A 20162-nucleotide genomic window follows, 5' to 3' on the forward strand; every position below is an offset into this window, starting at 1 on the left:
CACATGGATGCAAACTGAGGCCTCCTTCAAAAGCCAGTGACACTGTTCATTATAATTCCCAGACAGCCAAATGCATGCCTAAAGGGAAGTCATATGATAGAGATTTTGAAATAGTCAGTTTTTTGTTCAGGAATAATTATCTTTTTAAAAAATTCATGGATATCTAAGTAGTGGGAAAACTGTCGTCTGAAACGACTCAAGACACAGAAGGATCAGTGTTTTTCTTAGTGAAATGCATGTTTCTGTGTTTCTCTGCAAGTTCTGTAGTTTTCTTTAAAGTGCTTTGCCTCCTTGGCAAGTTCAGGTAACTGACACTAAGATGACGGCTTTGGATACAGTGAGTCTCTAATAAGCCCAAGCAGGTGTTTCGGAAGGAAGACTTGACGGTGTGTTTTTGCTGTCTTTGCTGTTGTGAGAAACGCTAGAAGCTTTTAATGCAAATAATTTAATGTTGTCATGCCTCTAGCCCTGGCTTCACTAGCTGAGATTAGCCACAGCACAGCCCATCAGGCAAGAGTTGAGGTTTATCTCCAGAAATTAGTTCTGTGGTTATATTTTACATTGGTGTTTCAGAGGAAAGCATCAATAGGAAACCCTTCAACTTTTTATTTGTTTTTTAATTATGTTCTTTGTCGAGTCCAGTGAATAAATGTCTGTGCTAATAACATGAGAAATGATGCCAAAGCAAGCGGAGATCTGAAAAATAACGACAAACACGCTTCCCTTTCATGGCTCTCTGTCTGCCGGGTGGTGCGGAATTCCCCGTTTTGTTTGGGCCTCATTTTTCAAGTTTAGCCCTTTAGAGCGAAAAGAATCGCCTTGAGTGGACAGTAAATCTTTTGTAAACCTGAATTCCTGTCAGAGTTCAGACAGCATGGCGTCTGTTTTGTTGGCCTGAAAATGGAGAGGTTTCTTTTCTGTAGCCATTTCATGAATAACGAAGACAGACTTAGCGTATGTTAACAACTTAGCAACAGTTTTGCTTAGCGCATGTTAGCAACTTGGCAATTTTGTTGAATTTATGGCACCGTTTTCTTTCGTCTTTTTTGTCCCTCGGAGCTCCATTTTAACCCTAACCTCCGCACGATATAGGCTGAGTAATAGAATCTGCTTTCTAACCCATCGTCACATAGCTACTGTAGCAGGCAATGCGGTTTGCCAAGTCCTAATGTCCTCGCTTCTCTTCCCCCAGATGATACCACCATATCCTTTCAGCAGCTGATTGGAGACCCCAGCCCTTCTGATCTCGCCCAAATCGACACTCCCGATAACACCCCTGGCTATGTCTTTGGCCCGGACACTAACATTGGCCAGATCGCCCGAGGCCATTTTCCCACCACCTTCTTCCGCCACTTCTCCATCCTCTTCCACCTGAAACCTACGTCCTCCAAGGCCGGTGTCATTTTCTCCATCACCGATGCCACCCAGCAAATCATGTATGTGGGCATCAAGCTGTCAGAGGTGAATGACAGAAGGCAAAATGTCATGTTCTACCTCACGGAGCCCGGCTCGCACGCCTCCTACCTGGCAGCCAGCTTCAGCGTGCCCTCGCTGTTAAACACCTGGAGTCGGTTCGCCATCGCCGTGTCCGAAGATCAGATCGCCCTCTACATGAACTGTGACACGGAGTCTGAAGCGGTACGCTTTGAGCGTTCTCCTGATGAAATGGACCTGGAAGCTGGGGCAGGTGTCTTCGTGGGCCAAGCTGGGCTGGCAGATCCGGACAAATTCCTGGTATGTGGTTCTCCCATTGTTTTGGCAGTCTTAGTAAAGTGTGGCGGAAATGGTATTTTTTTTCCCAAAAAGAATGATTTTCTCAGGAGACTATCAAGTCAAAGTGCCTGATGAAAACTACTGCTTTTTTATGTAGTAAAACAGGAAATAGGCTGTCTGGCTAAGTCAGCCATGATTTAATTGCTTAAATTGGCTTGCCTCAAGTCAAAACACACGACACAAGTGAAAGCAAACCAGTTTCCTTCTCTGGGACAGGAAAGCTAATTCTCAGGGAGCAATTAGCCAATGATGACCTATCCTGTAAGTTTAATGGCCGCTCAGCCATGTTCAGCCTCCTCCTGGATTATTAACTCGGTTTGACAGGCTTTCTTTGACCCTCTGAGATAATTAGACAGCACTCTGTCCAGAACAGAAATGAAGGAAGACATGCGTGGAAGCTTTGTATCTAGTGCTGTATTTTGTTCTGACTTTCTAAGCACTGGAGATGCTTTACATCCATAGTTCTTACACAGCCATCTTTTAAAGAATTTAATTTCCTGTTGAGATAAAAGGCGAATACATTCTTGCCGTATTATAATCACCAGATGTGTAACTGGCTGATGTTGTGCTGCATGTGTTATGTCTCTCAGGGGGTTATTAGTGAGCTGAAGGTGGTGGGAAACACCCAGGCCGCCGAGAGGCACTGCGAGGAGGAAGAAGATGATTCTGATGCCGTACGTACTGAAGGGGACCAGCCACTGTGCAAACGTCCCCTGGTCATAAACTCCAAATATCTCTTTGGGTTTCTTTTTTTCACTCAGTAATAAGGAGTTTCCTTAGCAGACATGGAATATGTATTTGAATGTCTGTTGTTGTTGACACCCACCCCAAGAAGGGGTAAGCTACCCACTTTATACAAATCATGTCCTGAAGAGGAGGAAGATGAAGGGCCTGTGCACCTTGACAAACTGCCATCCTGTCATATAAAAGGTCTTATACATCGAAAAGATGATGGGCTCATCAGAATATGTTGTTAATGTTATAGTCCTGTGTCCCTGCATATTGATGTGAGTGACATGCAACTTTATCAGGATGAGTTAGTGTTTAGCTGGCCAGTCAACTAAATGACTCAGTAAAATATGATTAAATAAATGGGATTTACAGATTAGAAACAATAGTGTAAACTGTGATTCCTGAAATACTACAGTTAATACTTTTTTCCAGGTATAATATATCACATATTTGGTTATATATTATTGTATAATATATCACATATTTGGTCATTTTTAACAATTTGTGGAGGCCGTGCATGTCTGTCATGGGTTATGAAGGCAGTTGAAAGTCAGATGTCTGGTTGAAATACCAGACAAAAGCTTCTCAGTCTCAGTTACATATAGCTTCTCAGTTCCCATTTTACATGATTTACTGTCAGCGAGTAACGCTGCTCTAAATGTAAATGAAGATTCTGAAAAAACACTGTCCTTTACAGGCATCCGGTGACTATGGAAGTGGATATGATGAGGATATGACTACCAAGGTATGCTTCCGTCATTTTTTTTTTGTTTTTTTCTTTTTCATTAAAGCAGCATATATGGATCTTTTGTTTTTATATTCCTTATATTTTTAATTGAAGAGCAAATTTCCAAAACTCACTCAGTACCCGAGATACCGTTATGGGAAAAGTTTGTAAGTAAATTCCATTCCTGTGGACTGAGCGAGTTATACAAATTTAATGAAAGCTCTTCCTTGGATTTGTTTGGTTCCTGATACGGTAAGATACGATGAAGAAGGCTGACTTTAGGAACAACAAAAAATTGACTGAGTGAGTTTTGGAAACTCGCGTTTCAGTCTAGTCTCTCATTTAACTTGTATGAGTAGCTGTGAGGTTGTGTGCTGGCTGGGCCACTGAAGCCCATTCTGATCAGAAGTTCTGTTCCTGTTCTGATCCTTCACCATCTGGCTGGAAAAGTCATCAGTTTCGGTGTCGGCTCTCCTCGACCCAGCCACGCAGACCTCCCCTGGAACAACCTTTTGAATAAACTTGGCTTTGAGGCTTGTTTACTTTTATGTTTATCCGTTTTCTCGATTAGCATTAAGGTATGCCGTGCCTAGCAAGCAAGTGGGGTCAGAAAAATTCCCAGCAGGCAGCTGGTGACGTACAGAGCCCCTCCCCTGCCCCCCGCCCCCTTGGCATTTCCATAGAAACAGAACCTACACCGATAACGAAACATCCTTCTTTGCTTACCAGGTTATAAATGGTGTGTAATATCATAACAAAGCTTGTGTTGGATGGAAAATTAACTATCAAATATGCTATTCAGTGCTGGACACATATATGAAGAAGCTATACTAGGTACTGTAGCTATGCAGGTATCAAAACATAGTAAGTGTGTAAGACTTGCTGTGGAGTGTTCACTCGTGGATGCAGTGGGATTTTGTGGCACTGGCCACTTGAGGTAATTATAAAACTAAATTTTCAAAACAGATAGCACATGCATAATTTGTGAGAAATATATAAGGTATATTGCATTCAGTAAATTATATACTGTGATACTGTCACATTTATTTTTCATAAGTTCGCAAGAAGCATTAAACATCACATGACAAAACTTTTCACTTTCTTGTAACTACTGAAACCTGTAATGAGAGGGAATATCAAAGTAGCCTGCTTGGATCCAAACACCTCAGACATTATATGTTTAAGTCTGTTGGAAGCATTAATTACCAGTCCACTGTGGATTGACACTGCTGCTGTGATTGTGTGTGTGTGTCTCTGCATGTTCCTTGTGTACTTCAAGACTTAGGATAGGGCCAGATGCTGTCTGTGAATTGCTCTCATGCGATGTGGGGACCTGATGGATCTGCTGGAGGTTACAGAACCTACTTTGAAGCCGTATTCCGCAGCAGTCGCACATCTTTGGGGATTCCAAACACTTCACTTGTGTTTACTAAACCCTTGTCAGCACAAGAGCCAGGAAATGTTTAACACACGTTATCAACATTTATTACTCATATAGGGTAAAGTGTCCATCTCTTTGGAAAAAAAATGAAAATTTATATGAATTTGACATTGTTTTGGTCCATTGAAAAACAAATTATTCAACTGAATGACATTAATTTTCTCCACCATTATAATGCAACCATTATACATCTGATTACGTCGCTGTCAGTTCAAATTATACAAAAGTTTTGCAGGTCTCATATAACCAATCTTTGCCTCTTTCTGTTTGCAAATGTCTGAGGCCCAGAGATAGCAAATTCCAAGTTGTTGGGCTTGTTGGCACCTAATGGTATAAATGCTGTTGACACATGTGCACTACACAAAAGTAATGAAAAATATGAGAGCCAGGAGACAGAAATCTGAGAAATAACTCTCCGTGCGCAGGCTTACCCAACTACTTTTACACAGTTATGCAATGGGACCAGTTAAGTAATCAATGGGAAGTGCATTGGCCAACTGGGACCTGGCTCTGCTTGAAAGTCCCATCTATCTGAAGCTTCAGGTCTTTTTTTTCTCAATTGCAATCAGTAGGTGACCTCTGAGCACCACAAACCCCCTTTCCAGACAGTGTCCCCACTTGAGTGAAACTTGAGCCCAGCAGGTCTAGAGCTCAACACCTGCCGTTTTGGGTTGTTGCGGTTTCCATATTTCTGAGAGACAGAATCAGCATGGAGGCACATTCCTCCACGTTAGAGTATTGTTAGGGCATCTTTCTGCTGGTGTTCAAGTCTGAATTGCTTTATTTAACCTATTATTATGTTTCATGAATTTGTACACTGGAAACTATTTGAAAGATTTTGAATGTCTTTGAATCTAAAATCCATAATCTTATAATTTAAGGCTGTAAGCTTGTAGTCTACAAGTTAGAACTAATGGCGGGGGCAGATTAATGCATAGGCTGTCCTTGGCTATAGCTTAGAACCCCAGAAAACATCAACCCCCCCCCCCCCCCCCCCCAGGAAAAATGGAACGGGTAAAATGTAATTATTCTGGCACATTGCTGACATTACATCAGCTCAAAAAATATCTCCAGTGGCCTATTGGGAGACAGTAGCTTCCGGATTATTTAAGTTTGAGACCCGGAGCTGATGTCAGCCTATGGCCCCCAGAGGAGTTAATCCCTGACTATGGGTCTTTTCTCTGCCCCTCTGTAGGTAACGCCACCACCCCTGGCCCCCATTCCACAGCCTCCAGTGACCGCAGGCTCTCACAAACTGACAGAGACACTCCATGCAGCAAAAACTGAGCACAGAGCGACAGGTTAGTGACTGGCAGCCCTGGCATCTGAAGCTCAGTCTCGCCGATGGAAATCTGAATTTGAAACCTGAAACATTTAGCCAACAGTATTATCTGTTTATGTTAAATGTGCTTATTGATTAAGACATATGATCGTGCTGTGACTAATGATTTTTGTACTTTTTCACTGGATAATAATCTAGCAGATAACTTTATCGTTCATTTAAAAAAAATCTAAATAAAGGGGCCATTCTGTCTGAATGGGTGGCACAGTTGCCCAAAGACCCTGATAATGATAAGTATTTAGAACAGGGTTCTTCAAATCTGGACCTCAATTCCAAATCCAGGCCCTGCTTTCAGTTCTCCCAGGTAGTTAGTTTAATAATTACTGATTCTGATTGGTCAGAGGCTTCACACCTGACTAACAGGTAAAGGAAGGCTGGAAAACCAGCAGTGCTCGGACCTTCGAGGACCGTGATTTGAATAACCCTGGTTTAGAAGATGGATGGATGGATGGATGGATGGATGGAAAGTCTGATCTGTTCCTGTGACACAGTGCCCTCTGGTGGAAATAATCAATATGGGAAAATAGTCCATGTTTCATGTTTTGTATAATTTAAATAAAATTAAACCAATACATTGAAACTGAATTTTTAGGAATATTTTATAAAAACTTAAAAACAAACTTTTAAACTTTAAAAATGTTTAAATTAAGTCCTGGAAGAAATCTTGGTGATCTGAGAATTACTACCTGCACAGAGGTAAGCTGTGGAACATGAAAACAAACAAGCGAGTTATCAATGAATCATAGTTGGATGATGTGTTCATTTGCGTTTTCAACACAGTATATCAAATAGGTTTCATCAAAAAAAAAAACAAGCTAAAGCTAAAACCTCTACTTTTAGGTGATGAAAATGTTTTTTTTCCCTTCACTCTAGCCCATGAGTCTCACAGCCATTTGTTGGAGTCCAGACCTGGACTAACAGGACCACAAGGTGAGTTCCAAGAGGACCTGTCATCATCATAAGCTTTCCCGAGGAGCCTGCCGCACTATAAGCATTTTCAGCACACTTGTTGTGCACACTCACGTGTAAAGTGTAACAAAGTTTGGGATACCAACTAAATGCTGTTATGTTATAACTTTAAGAGCTCAGTGATAACCTCAGTCGCTCCCTGATGCAGGACCAGCTGGCCCCAAGGGGGACAGAGGGGAGGTGGGCATTAAGGGAGACAGGGGTCCTGCGGGCCCCAAGGGAGACTCAGGAATTACATCGGGGTCGGATGCTGGGACACGAAGTGTGAGTCGCGGAGATAAGGTACGTTTCATTTTTCTTTTTTGCTAATTTAATTCTCGTTACCTGCAAGGTTGCCCGTGTCCGAGGCAGAGATGGGTTTCTGTCTTGTACCGTGAGATGTCCCTGACCAATATGGCCTAATTTCCAGGTTATTTGTTAGTGCCAAGTAGTCAAAACAAAGCAAAAAATGAAATGCATATTTAAAACTGCAAGCTGTAGCTCAGAAGCTGTTAGTGCAAATGTTTTTTTAAACATATGATTTACTGAGTCTACCAAAAACAGTTTGGCAGTTTGGATTTGGCAGCCAGGAAAAAGTTTTGATGAAAAAGAATGCAATCATATATCTGGGCCTTTGATATTCACACGCTTTTAAAATTCTGGACAAGTCTTCTGCTCTTATATTTTCATGACAGATCAATTGTAAAAATGTGACAAATGCTTTTCCTGTATTTTTTTAGGGTGACACAGGAGAGAAAGGAATGAAGGTATGTTCATTCATGGATGATAGCATGACAGCATAATGCTGAATCGATCATCATTTAATGGCAGAGTAGAGTGAAATTAATTACATACAAGTGTGTGTCACTAAACGGGTTACTTTCTGTCTGATAGGACGTTAGGAGACTTGGATGCTATATGAACATCGTATACAACCCTATACAGTATACATGGACCTATACTGTATCTGTACTGCCTAAATAGATCTGATACTTTACACTAACTAATACAGTACTTTACCTGTTGTATAGTGCACTGTAATAGATCTGATAAGTAATACATGTACCCTGCATTAACACCCCAAAAGTAAGGGAGAAAGTGCACAATAAAATAATGATAAAAAGTGCAGTAGGCCTATACAGTAAATACATAAGTGCATAACAGGCATTTATTATTGCTGTCAAGTATTATGGGTAATTGCTTTGTTTACACTAGCTACACGCGGTGCACTATAACCGCTTACGTCTGCTGCGTTCCATTAGCCGATCAGGATTTTTCAACTGTGTTTTAGCCTTAAAGTTAAGCGACGCATAACTACGATCAAATGTTTACTCGCGTAAATCTGACTTGCGTAAATCTAAACGTATATAGAAATCCCCACCGTACTCATTTTTAAGGATGATGCAAACTCAAAGCATCCGACGTACATTAAGTGAAAATTGGCACAGCCAGACAAGGCAGGCAGCTGCTCTCCTTTTTCCTTGCGTTTAGTTTTCTTGCGCTGTGAATGCATCTATTCTAATTAGTGTAGTGCTTTATACAAATTAATTATTATAAAGAACTAATTTAATTGGCCAGACATTTGTCTTACTATAGTATTTAATATGCCTGACATTTTTTAATGTGTTTGCAATAAATGCCTAGGCTAGGTTAGGCTAAGCAGAGTTGAATGGTGGAGGAGGAGGCGGAATGCAAACTGAGGACATTTTGTTGCACATTTTGGGTTGAAGAATGGTTTATTTGTGTTAGTTGAGTAGTGTCTGTATATCAGAGGAGTAGCTCTCAGCTGCGCTTTGCTAGCTGGTTGACAGATGAGTTGGATGCAGAATTGGAAACCATTTAAATATAAAGTGAAATGATGTACAGTATTAGAACACCAGAAGAGGCTGATGACTTTAAGTTCTATTAACATTTTTTCATATAGACTTGTGGGGACTCGTTTGAAATTTTGGGTTTAGACTTTAGCACAGAGAACATGACACCTGGGTCCTGTATCACGGTGCTGGATTTTTGAGTTAGCGAAATTTAAGGTAGTCTGAGCTAAATGTACAGGTGTGGGTGATCTTAAATCGGACAAGTTATCTAGCAAAACCAGAAATCTCACTTTGCGATACAGGCCTCTGAAATAACTGAACTGTATGTTAATGATAACATGCAGTGAAATTCAGTTTCAGCTTATCTTTACTGCTCGGCACATCATCATAATTATGCTTATTCAGGGAAGCGCTGGATTTGGCTATCCTGGGGCAAAAGGTGACCAAGGACCCCCTGGCCTCCCTGGACCTCCTGGGCCACCTGGTCCTGCTGCGGAGGTCATGCACCGTGGGGATGGAACCGTGGTGCACCAGATCCCAGGACCCAGAGGGCCACCTGGCCCTCCAGGGTCTTCTGGCCCAGCAGGACCTCCTGGAGCTGATGGAGAGCCAGTGAGTTATGTTCTTTCTACCTTTGTAATTTGCCAGTAGAGGGTCGTCTGCAGCACTCAAAAACAAATTTGAGATTCATGTTTAAACCATGGTTCTAGGTGCATTAGCCTACAGTAGAATACAATAGCTTAAAATAAGCCTTAAGCTATATTGTACATTTATTGGTTTGACCTCCCATGGTCAAACTTAAATAATTTATCTTTACACCTGCAATGTGTAATACAAGTCACAGGTTTGGACACACAAAGCCACCTACAAAGCAGACTGATAGAGTGTCGCATCACATGACCAGACCACTTTACCTTAATACAATAGAATCCGTTGACCAGGGAGGGAAGGAAAAGCAGCCAATGAGTGCTCAGCATATGTGGGACCTCCTTCAGGACAGCTGGAAAGGCATCCCAGGAGGCCACCTCATGAAACTGTGTCATGAAAGGAGACCGTAGGGTCAGCTGGTCCCTGGAGGTATTTGGCTAAAGGGCCATAATCAAGAGCTCAATGGTGGGGTCACTCTGCCAACCCAGGGATTTGACCTGGGAACCTTTTGAGTCTCAACCTCACCCCCCACAACCAATGATTTTTTTTTTTGTTTAGTACTCCATAATTCCATATATGTTATTTTATAGTTTTGATGTCTTTATAATGATTCTGAAATCTAGAGAATAGTAAAAATAAACCTTTTTATGGGTAGGCATGTCCAATATTTTGACTGGCACTGTACGTGTTGCAAGTATATTTAAAAATGTCTGGACTAAAATACTAATTTAATTCTTCTGCTTTTCTCTTTTTCACAGGGTGACCCTGGTGAAGACGGTAGTCAAGTAAGTTCTGTCCGTAATTGTCTTATGGTAGACTAACGTACAGTATGTATAGAAATCGGAGACAAAGACACGTTTGTGATAAGTATGCTCAGTGATGTATAGATAGTACAAATTGCTGGAATTGTTCTTGGGTTTACACAGACCGGTTACTTATTTTTGTGTTTCCATCAACAGGGTGCCACTGGACCATCAGGCTTCCCAGGAACCCCAGGTGACCCTGGAGTTAAGGGAGAGAAGGTATGAAGATCTCAGTCCCTTTAAGCAACTTGATGAAGCCTCTTGTGTATTTTTTTGGTTTTGGTTGACACTGAGCTGTGCATATGCCATTGATTTATTTATGTGATTTAGAGCACACATGTTTGTTTGGTTGTCTGCTGCATGTTAGGGTGACCGGGGTGAGGGGCAGCCCGGCCCCAGGGGACTTCCGGGGGCCCCTGGACCTCCTGGACCATCTCGTTCTGATAGACCTGTGAGTTCATATTTACCCTCTTTACCACTGCTTTGCTGATACGGTAGTAGAAGTAGAGGTTATTTTACAAGTAGCTGCCGCAAAGAATTTATTGCCCACAAATAACTGTTGAGTAAGGTATCTCGTTCGTAAGGAGAGGAGCGTCTGTACATGTATTGTAGGTCAGTATGTTAACTCTGCCTTTTTCTTATTTCTAGACATTTGTGGACATGGAGGGATCAGGATTCCCTGATTTAGAGAGTTTTCGGGTAAGTTTCTTTAACAAAGGCCACTTGGCCAATAGTGACCAGAATGAAAACTCAAAATTGCAGTCATTTGTTTTGGTTTGGTATTAAATGTATTTTTCTAAATCCATTTAATCGGAAAATCTGATCAATCACTGACAACCCCATATTACAACCCTCATTATTATTATTATTATTATTATTATTATTATTATTATTATTATTCACTCATCATTATTATGTTTCTGTTCATATGGTAGGGTCTGCCAGGGCTTCCTGGCCCCCCTGGGCCTCCGGGCCCCCCAGGACCAGCTGTCCTTGGTGGGTCAACTAGAATTGATCCACCTACCGGACCACCGGGAAAAGATGGAACTCCTGGCTCACCGGTAGCTATTAGAGTGATTGCAGTGTATACACATGAGAATTCCTCATCTGGAGTGGATGGTACTTTTTGCCATTCAGGTCTTCATGTCTTGTCTGATCCACAAGCAATAACCCTTGATGGTTTTAGGGCCCCACTGGTCCGCCTGGTAAAGACGGACTTCCAGGGGCTCCAGGACACCAAGGAGAGAAGGTGATGGGCTGTAGGGGTTTATCAATAGTTGTATTCCACTGCAGCTCTGAACTTCATTAATTTTTCTGAAATTCCTTATTGTCCAGCTAACAGATTATTACACAGTATTATATTTTAAGTTGAAACTCTCTTCTCTTCCGCAGGGTGATGCAGGTGAACTGGGTCTTCCTGGACCAGTGGGAGAAAAGGTATGATTAAATTCCATATTTCTCAATTTTCATGTTCACCTTTTTGCTGTTTTTTTAATCATTCTGTTAAGTTTTTCCTATTAAGAAATATGGATATGAATTTTTAATCTTTAGAACTTTTTTTTTCTATCAAGCTGCCCAACCACTGAAAAAAAATGTCACCTTGTTTGAATAGCCACCCAGTCCTGACTGGTTTGTGAATGATTTGAGTTGTTTATATACAGAATCATAGTGGGTTCAGGGGTCTTTGGTGTGCTTCCTCCTCTTAGCAAGGCTCCTACCCCTCCATACCCACATATCTCTTAGACCTGCTGTCTTACTGTACATCCTCATCCCCCTTGGGAGTGGCTGGCTTGCAGGTACCAGGTCCTGCATGGTGTTGTATGAGTTTCAGATGGTGATGTTATGCAAAGCTAACACTGTTTGTCTGAAAGTTTGGCTTTTCCTTAGCGTAACAAATGTGCCAGATTATGTATTTTCCTGCCTACATGTGACTGCCTCGGCATGCATAGTTAAATTTGTCAAACAGCAATACTGTCTTTGGTTCCAAAATGGTGGGGGGGTGTAATGCATCCCCCCCCCCCAAAACCATGCTGGATCAATAGTAAATATGCTTCACTGTGGCGACACACTGCATCCTTTCTCCATTCCACAATCTCCTCTTTGGATTGTCAGTCCACTGATGGCACAGATAATGTACTTATAGACATTAATGGGAAATTAAAGAAGATACCATAAAATATGTGATTTATATTAAGGGGAAACAGTGTGCAGAAGGACCAAATCCCATGCAGTTTCTTATTAGTTATGGATTTATGCGTGCTCACTTACTGTATGGGTCAGAGAGGTGACTCTGACCTGCCTTCCTTTGCCTTTATAGGGTTCTCAGGGTATATCTGGGGTCCCAGGGAAGCCTGGAGAAATTGGACTTGCTGGGCTGCCTGGACCAATGGGACCTGTTGGACCCCCGGGGCCACCAGGACCCCCAGGACCTGGTTTCGGTGTTGGCTTTGTGAGTATCCCCATGTGGTTCCCTAATCAGCAATTACTGCTAACACGAGTGTAATCATACTGTGTGCTTTGATCAACCTTCCCTCTCTGCCGCAATAACTGGGTCTAAGCATCGTAGGTTTCTAACCGGTGGTCTTTTTCCGAAGGACGACGGGGACTTGGAAGCTTCAGGCGTGGGATTTTTTAATGGAGCTCCTGGAGTGATTGGACCTAAAGGACAGCAGGTACGTTTCCGGCACCTTCGTGGCTGTTGCTCTACATTTGTTTCCCTCATGATGGTTTCCCATTTTCTGTTTCTTTTTTTTATTTTAGGGACCTCCTGGAGTTCCAGGCCTACCAGTAAGAACATGCCTAATATTGCTGCAGTGGTTATAATTACAGTAATTAAGAGCTCTGGGTGTAATGTGGTTACTGTGACTGATTAAAGAAGACAATATTCCTGTTAGTGTTTTTATATAATTATTTATGTGGCTCCCTAGGGAATGCCAGGGCTTCCAGGACCACCTGGGGCGAAGGGGAGCGGAGGTCCCCAGGGACTGGATGGCAGACCAGGATTGGACGGCTTCCCAGGACCACAGGTGTGTCCAAGTCTATGTTTGATTCATAGATGACTTATTGAGAGTCCGTAAGTATTTCACTTGTGCACAGGGTTTCTCTACTTCTTGGAATAATTTATTCTTGGAATAAAATTAAAAGACACATATCTAAATAAAAATTAGATATAATTATATATTAATAGCCCAGTATCATCCATCCATCCATCACCCATGCTCTGTATACTGTGCTGGGTCGTGATGAGCATGTGGGCTGCACCATGAAACAGTGCATTGTCACCCTGGGTGTGATGTCAGTTAGTTCCGTATCAGTCAATGAAATTGCGTTTGTTCACTTCCATCACTGTCTTTATCCAAGCCGTGATGATGTGTGACGATTTGGCCCTGCCTCAGCAGGAATTAACCAGTCCTGCATACAGGTTCAGTCAGATATTTACTTGTTAGTCAGTAGGTGTCAGTACATTATTGTTTTTGGTCGCCTAAAGTTCTGCCCTTGTCATATGAACAGAGAGGAACAAAGTCAACAAATTCCCTTTGCCTCATTGGCCTCTCAGCTTGAGAAGAGGCAGCACCAAAAGATGGGCTTCTTTTTCTACTCTTCTAGCACTGTAAAGATTTGATGCTTGGACTGTTTTGATTCTTTTTCTCCATATATCGTTCAGGGTCCCGAAGGTGACAGAGGAGAAAAGGGCGAAAGGGTAAGCTGAGACTCCGCATTCATACCGCAAACCCTTTCCAGACACCAATAACAAAGATATCAGATCTGTATTGTTGTGTCTCTCTCCAGGGGGAGTCTGGTCGAGATGGAGTAGGAATTACTGGGCCTCCAGGGCCCCCCGGCCCCCCAGGACAGATCATCTACCAGTCTTCAGCCAATGTAAGGTGATACACAACTAATTTCCATTGATCATTGACAGTTACTCCTATGAGGCAAATTATTTTGTTTGTTCTTATTACAGTATGATGAAATCACTAGAACTCAGGGATCTCAGGTTAGACCTTATCATCTCACTTACCTCTAGATCTGTATCATTTTAATTATTATTTTTACTGTAAAGAGCTCCCTGTTTTGAATCATGCACTCTGTCTATCTGTCTGTCTGTGTGTCTTTCTGTCTGTCTGTCGGTCCATCCACCCACCCACCTACATACCGACCTACTAACCCACCTACCTAGAGTGCAATTGGTCTTCCTGGCCAAGCAGGATTACCTGTAAGTATGTCATTAAAATTATGTAGCCAGTCTAAAATACAAGAATAAAATAACCGTAATGCATATGAAACAAATATTACAATTTCACTCATCTTCCATTGTTTGTTCACTATTAGTACTGCTTATTGTCTTTCTACAGGGTCCTCATGGACCAAAGGGTGAAAAGGGAGACCCTGGTCATCCAGGCTACCCACTTAAGGTGTGGAGACTATGCTACATACATAAACGTACTGTATAGTACTATGACGGCGATTTTATTTAAATCTAAATTTAAATGTCTTAAATTTCCCGCTTTATGTATTTTTGTCAAGGGAGAGAAAGGGGAACCTGGAGTGGTCATTGGACCTGATGGAAGTTCTCTGCCTTTGTCTGGCCTCAGAGGACAAAAGGTAAGCTCACCAGGAGTCACTGCTGTTGTCTGATTTGATGTGTGTAATATCAGTTATGGTCAATGTGGCCCCTCCCACTGCAGGGTGATAGAGGACCGCCTGGACTAGTTGGACCGCCTGTGAGTAGTAGACACTGAGTTGACCTACTGTAGAGGGCTTATTACGGCTTATTATGTTGATGTTAATTCAGTAAGGTATCTAAATCACTTCTTTTTTTCCAGGGTCAGTATGGTCCTCCTGGAATGAAGGGAGAATTTGGAATGCCAGGAAGGCCCGTATGTATCTCTCTATGCCAGGGCTATTCAAATCACGGTCCTCAAGGTCCGTGCCCCGCTGGTTTTCCAGCCTTCCTTTACCTGTGAGTCAGGTGCAAAACCTCTGGCCAATCAGAATCAGTAATTGTTGCACTAACTACCTGGGATAACTGAAAACAAGGCCTGGATTTGGAATTGAGGTCCAGATTTGAAGAGCCCTGCTCTATGCCATATGCAGAGTCTGTGTTGTTGGAATTACCTGCGGAGGGCTTAAACTAACTTTACCCACTGAATTTAGGGACGCCCTGGCTTGAATGGGTATAAAGGTGAAAAAGGAGACCCCGGATCAGGGGCAGGATATGGATATCCCGTAAGGCCAAAACTCCACACTTCATGACTGATTATATATAATAAGATCAATTCATTTTATTAATGTGGGATCATCCAGGTTGGATAAATGTGTCTGTTATGCTTCAGGGTCCTGCAGGCCCACCTGGGCCACCAGGACCTCCAGGCCCCTCAGTATCACTGGACAGGTTTGGTGTAAGTATATCACAAGGTGTGGAAAAACCTATTCTTCACAAAAATGTTCTGCAACGTGTAACCATTTTGATTTCTAAATTATTTTGATTTCATCTTATTTTAGAGATATGATGATGGCTCCAGATTTTATCCAGGTAAGCCTAATCAAGCCAGTTTGCTTCCGGTGATGCAAAAATATGGGTATTCTTATATTTCTGCTAGGTAATCAAACTCACGGGCATTATAGACGGTATAAGTAAAAATGCAGTGAATAATGTTTTCATCTATGAAGATAGTGTTGATGAGAACCAAACACCTGTGGCCTCATGTAGAACAATTAAGCGAAAAACAGCCTGGATGCTACAGAATTATGTTCATTCTGTTGAAGTGTGTTTAGTTTAGTTATATATAATTTCCTATTTCCTACTCAAATTATTGAAACTGTTTGTTTGGAGTGTAGTGTGTCTCTAGTTGACTAATCAGTGGTGTTCTTCTCGTCAGCCATGAAAGGGGAGAAGGGGGATCATGGTTCCCCTGGAGTTCCTGGCACTCCAGGTAATTCAGGGGCAGCGTGTGGCTCAGTGGGCTAAGTCTCCATGCCTGTGATCAGAAGGTCGCTAGTTTGAGCCTAGCATCTGCTTGCCTTCGACAAGGCCCTTAACCCCCAGCTCCCTGGGTGCCCCATGGGGACAAATAAAGTACCTATTATTATAGTAATAACTCTCTAAAACCTCTCTAGTAATAATGATTATTAATTCAGCATTTTCTGATGTATCGCTCTTGACTTGGGTAGCCAAAGCTAGGTAGTAAATATTTATCATTACTGTCATTTGTGACTTTCACTGTATTCACGCTTAATACCTTATCAGTTTCATGCATTGTCTGACATACTGCATTTGTGGTTATATTATTTCAGTTTTATAGTAATTATGCCATCCTTTTCATTGTAGGACTTTCCTCAAATTTGGACTTGTACACGTTGAAGGTACGATTCGGCAAGGCACCGCTCCCTGTGTGTCCTTCAGCAAATGTCAGTTGACCATTGAGATGTGTTTGTATGCAGAACGAGCTGAAGGGAGAACAAGGAGGACCTGGCCTGAAAGGGGAGAAAGGAGAGCCGGGCGGGGGATTCTATGATGCTCGCTTTGGTGGAGGATTGGGGCTTCCTGGACCTCCTGGAAATCCAGGATTACCCGTAAGTTGTGTTGAGTACAACGCAGCTCTATTCATTTGAGCAAAGCCTGTTCCTTTGTCTTCATTGTTGTTGGTTTTATTCACAGGGGCCAAAGGGAGACTCTATCAGAGGTCCTCCTGGTCCCCAGGGCCCACCAGGAGCCCCAGGAATGGTTTACGAGGGTCGTGCTGGGAACCCAGGCCCACCCGGCCCACCGGGCCCTCCTGGGCCTCCAGGGTCACCCTCGTTGCCAGGAGCCTACAGGCCCACACACAGTATGTTTTATTCACGAAACCACTTGCATTGCATTTTGTGCAATATAAGTAAAGTACAAATAAACTTCTGATGTCACAAAACCACTTAGCTCCTATAGTCAAGAACAGAAAAATTGGTTTTCATTTCGCTGTTCTTTGTACTGATACGTTTGGTGGAAAATGTGAAAATATGATTAACGTGTGTTTCAGCCATAAGCGTTCCAGGACCCCCAGGTCCTCCGGGGCAACCTGGAACTCCTGGTTTGTCTTCTGTGGTAAGTATCATGCTAACCTGAAGAGGACAGATGTTGTGCAAAACAATTAGTGGCCCCTGCTTTTGAAGAAGAACCATTATCTCATACATCTGAATGATTTTTTAAACATCTGGTTGTAAATGAAAGCAGCATGTGAGTGCTTTTTTATGCTTTTGTAATTTTTCTGCCATTTATGTGCAGTTTATTCAATATTAGAATGCTCTCTGTGTTCATTTTGTTTGGTGGAATCACAGGTAACTGTACTGAGGTCATATGAAATCATGATTTCCACCGCACGGCGACAAGCTGAGGGGACGCTGATCTTTGTCATGGACAATGGAGATCTCTACATTCGAGTCCGAGAAGGATTCCGACAAGTCATGGTATATTCCATTCTAAAAATATGGTTTCCATTAATGATACAAATGTCTTGTATTTATTAAGACCTTGATTTACATATTTTATTATCATTCATGTCTTTTTTCCAGCTAGGAGATTACAGGCCTTACTCAAGAGACTTGGTAAGCACATTCATTCTTATACATTGTAACAGTCATTTATTTGAAGAATGACAATGCAATGTGTTTGGTCCACTTAGAAAAAAAAATTACATTTGATGTTTTCTTTTTGCTATTGCTATTTTTCACATCTATAGGACAACGAAGTTGCAGAAGTTCAGCAGCCTATTGAGATCCCCAAGACGCCACAACAATCACAACAAGATAACCGGAACACTGATTACCCTGTCAGATACCCCTCCCAACCTGACACAAGATATCCATCACAATCATACCCCATATACCCCTCCAATACTGAGCCTAGATACCCCCCACTGCCAGACAATGGGTACAATCCCGTCCAGCCTGACAGTAGATATCCCAGCATCCCCTCTCAAAGACCCAGTCCTCCAAAACCACAGCCTCCCAGCCATTCACATACATTTGGACCTGGGGTAAGTACTTTAAACATGATATCTATTTAATTTAGCCTGCTATGTGATGCTCTTTTGTGTATAATTGACAGGATGTTGCTAATTGGGACCTCTCTCTTTCTGTTTTGGTCAGCTGCATTTGATTGCCCTTAACATGCCACAATCTGGTAACGTGCGGGGCATCCGAGGGGCAGACTTCCAGTGCTTCCAGCAGGCCCGTGCCGTGGGGCTGACGGGCACTTTCCGGGCCTTCCTGTCCTCCAAGTTGCAGGACCTCTACAGCATCGTCCGCAAATCAGACAGAGACAGCTTGCCTATCTTGAACCTCAAGGTGATGCTAAGATCCTGTTCTTACGTACTCGCGAATGCTGATCAGGAAAATCAACAAGCAGTTCAAAACATTTTGTTTGCATGAGTTTTCATTGATATCCAGGACAGATGTTCAATGAACACTTACCCAACTAGTGTCAGAGTACTAACCGCTTGTGTACTGCTTTCTGGACTTCAGGACCAAGTGCTGTTCAACAGCTGGGAGGCTCTCTTCAGTGACTCAGAGGGCAAGATGAAGGAGAATGCACCAATCTACTCTTTTGATGGTAGAGATATCCTCAGAGATAGTGCCTGGTGAGTTTCCCTTGTGTGGTGGTTATCAAACCAGTAAAGTCCCCATTACTGGGGTCAGTAAACTTAATATTATTTTAATGGGAATGGAATGACCTTGTATTCATTGTTGATTTATCAAAGTTATGAAATTAAGATAATAATAAATAATAACACTATCTGCTCAAAGGCCTGAGAAGATGATATGGCATGGCTCGAGCACCAGGGGCCACCGTCAGACAGACAACTACTGTGAAACTTGGCGGACAGCGGACCAGGCGGTGACCGGCCTGGCATCTTCTCTGTGGGCTGCGCGGCTTCTTGAGCAGACGCCAAGTAGCTGCTCTCAGTCCTACATTGTGCTGTGCATTGAGAACAGCTATGTCACACACTCCAAAAAATAATGCCGACTCCTTCCTTGTGAGAGGAAGCCTAAGGCACTCCTCCAAATAATCGAGAACCCCCACTTAACACACCTTCAGTTTACAATAAATTAAAAAAAAGCAAAAACAAAACGATGCATGCACACAAGCAGTTTGAACAGGGTTTGAGGATCCTGCTCTCTCCCACGGTCCCCTCTGTAATGCCAAAGAGTTGGATCTAAAACAAAGGGGGTTTTGTACCTTTTGGGGGCTATTTTTGGCACATTTTCCTAGGGGTTGAACCACAGAATCTAAATGCTAACCTTGGCACCATTTTTAATTGTAACCGTACAAGTTTTGTATATTAAATGTTTGCATTTTTGTGTTACTTTAAAATGTCTTGTAAGAGTTATATTTAACCAGTTTGTGTAACATTCTTATGGTGTTTTCATTTGAGGATTCATGGACATTGTGAGGCAGAACAACCTTCAAAGAAGATTTTAGAATTTAAAAAAGAAAATGGGTATTTATTTTAAATTTGACATGAAAATCCATACAAATATAGGCACTTTTTTCTCAGAATAATGTACAGTGGTTAAAGGATAGTTTTGGAAAATTAAAATCACGCATCCTAGGCTAACGTGCCAGCCTAGTCCTTAAAAACAGGATTCTGAGAAACTGTGTGCTTACAGGCTAAGTTCTTATAATTACGGACAGCATCGCAGATATCAAAAATGTGATCATCAGTACGTTTCTTTATGGATGTACACTCCTACCGCGTACCGCATTTGCGGTATGCATTTACGAGTCACGTGACCTGCAGTTTCCTTCAGGCGCCTGCATATTTTCTGGTAATGCAACATTTTTGTTGCAGAGAAATGGTACATGAAATTCAGGATTCTTAAATGTATATTAACAACATTTCCCCCCTTTCTTGGTATAAAAACACAAGAACTTGGTGCTATATTTTAAGGAATCCTC

General features: G+C 42.2%; 1 protein-coding gene across 4 annotated transcripts in view; it reads left to right on the top strand.

The window, feature by feature from the left end:
- Window positions 1–19263, top strand: part of LOC111838618 (collagen alpha-1(XVIII) chain) — a 60519-nt gene extending 41256 nt beyond the window's left edge. For all 4 annotated transcript variants that reach the window (XM_023801804.2, XM_023801802.2, XM_023801803.2 and 1 more), the window contains 41 exons: window positions 1193–1734; window positions 2364–2447; window positions 3203–3250; window positions 5869–5974; window positions 6889–6945; window positions 7133–7266; window positions 7704–7730; window positions 9183–9389; window positions 10184–10210; window positions 10385–10447; window positions 10596–10679; window positions 10877–10927; window positions 11164–11289; window positions 11415–11477; window positions 11621–11665; window positions 12546–12677; window positions 12823–12900; window positions 12989–13015; window positions 13156–13254; window positions 13893–13928; window positions 14018–14107; window positions 14190–14222; window positions 14406–14441; window positions 14581–14640; window positions 14753–14830; window positions 14914–14949; window positions 15052–15105; window positions 15383–15454; window positions 15562–15627; window positions 15731–15761; window positions 16108–16161; window positions 16557–16591; window positions 16670–16801; window positions 16887–17055; window positions 17245–17309; window positions 17543–17671; window positions 17777–17809; window positions 17944–18240; window positions 18353–18550; window positions 18728–18843; window positions 19010–19263. In XM_023801804.2, the coding sequence (XP_023657572.2) occupies window positions 1193–1734; window positions 2364–2447; window positions 3203–3250; window positions 5869–5974; window positions 6889–6945; window positions 7133–7266; window positions 7704–7730; window positions 9183–9389; window positions 10184–10210; window positions 10385–10447; window positions 10596–10679; window positions 10877–10927; window positions 11164–11289; window positions 11415–11477; window positions 11621–11665; window positions 12546–12677; window positions 12823–12900; window positions 12989–13015; window positions 13156–13254; window positions 13893–13928; window positions 14018–14107; window positions 14190–14222; window positions 14406–14441; window positions 14581–14640; window positions 14753–14830; window positions 14914–14949; window positions 15052–15105; window positions 15383–15454; window positions 15562–15627; window positions 15731–15761; window positions 16108–16161; window positions 16557–16591; window positions 16670–16801; window positions 16887–17055; window positions 17245–17309; window positions 17543–17671; window positions 17777–17809; window positions 17944–18240; window positions 18353–18550; window positions 18728–18843; window positions 19010–19223 (4034 nt within the window). In that variant the 3' untranslated portion in view covers window positions 19224–19263. The remainder of the gene's footprint in view (window positions 1–1192; window positions 1735–2363; window positions 2448–3202; window positions 3251–5868; window positions 5975–6888; window positions 6946–7132; window positions 7267–7703; window positions 7731–9182; window positions 9390–10183; window positions 10211–10384; window positions 10448–10595; window positions 10680–10876; window positions 10928–11163; window positions 11290–11414; window positions 11478–11620; window positions 11666–12545; window positions 12678–12822; window positions 12901–12988; window positions 13016–13155; window positions 13255–13892; window positions 13929–14017; window positions 14108–14189; window positions 14223–14405; window positions 14442–14580; window positions 14641–14752; window positions 14831–14913; window positions 14950–15051; window positions 15106–15382; window positions 15455–15561; window positions 15628–15730; window positions 15762–16107; window positions 16162–16556; window positions 16592–16669; window positions 16802–16886; window positions 17056–17244; window positions 17310–17542; window positions 17672–17776; window positions 17810–17943; window positions 18241–18352; window positions 18551–18727; window positions 18844–19009) is intronic.
- Window positions 19264–20162: the final 899 nt, after the last annotated feature.

Source organism: Paramormyrops kingsleyae, chromosome 16, assembly GCF_048594095.1.
Source record: "Paramormyrops kingsleyae isolate MSU_618 chromosome 16, PKINGS_0.4, whole genome shotgun sequence".
NCBI classification, from domain to species: domain Eukaryota; kingdom Metazoa; phylum Chordata; class Actinopteri; order Osteoglossiformes; family Mormyridae; genus Paramormyrops; species Paramormyrops kingsleyae.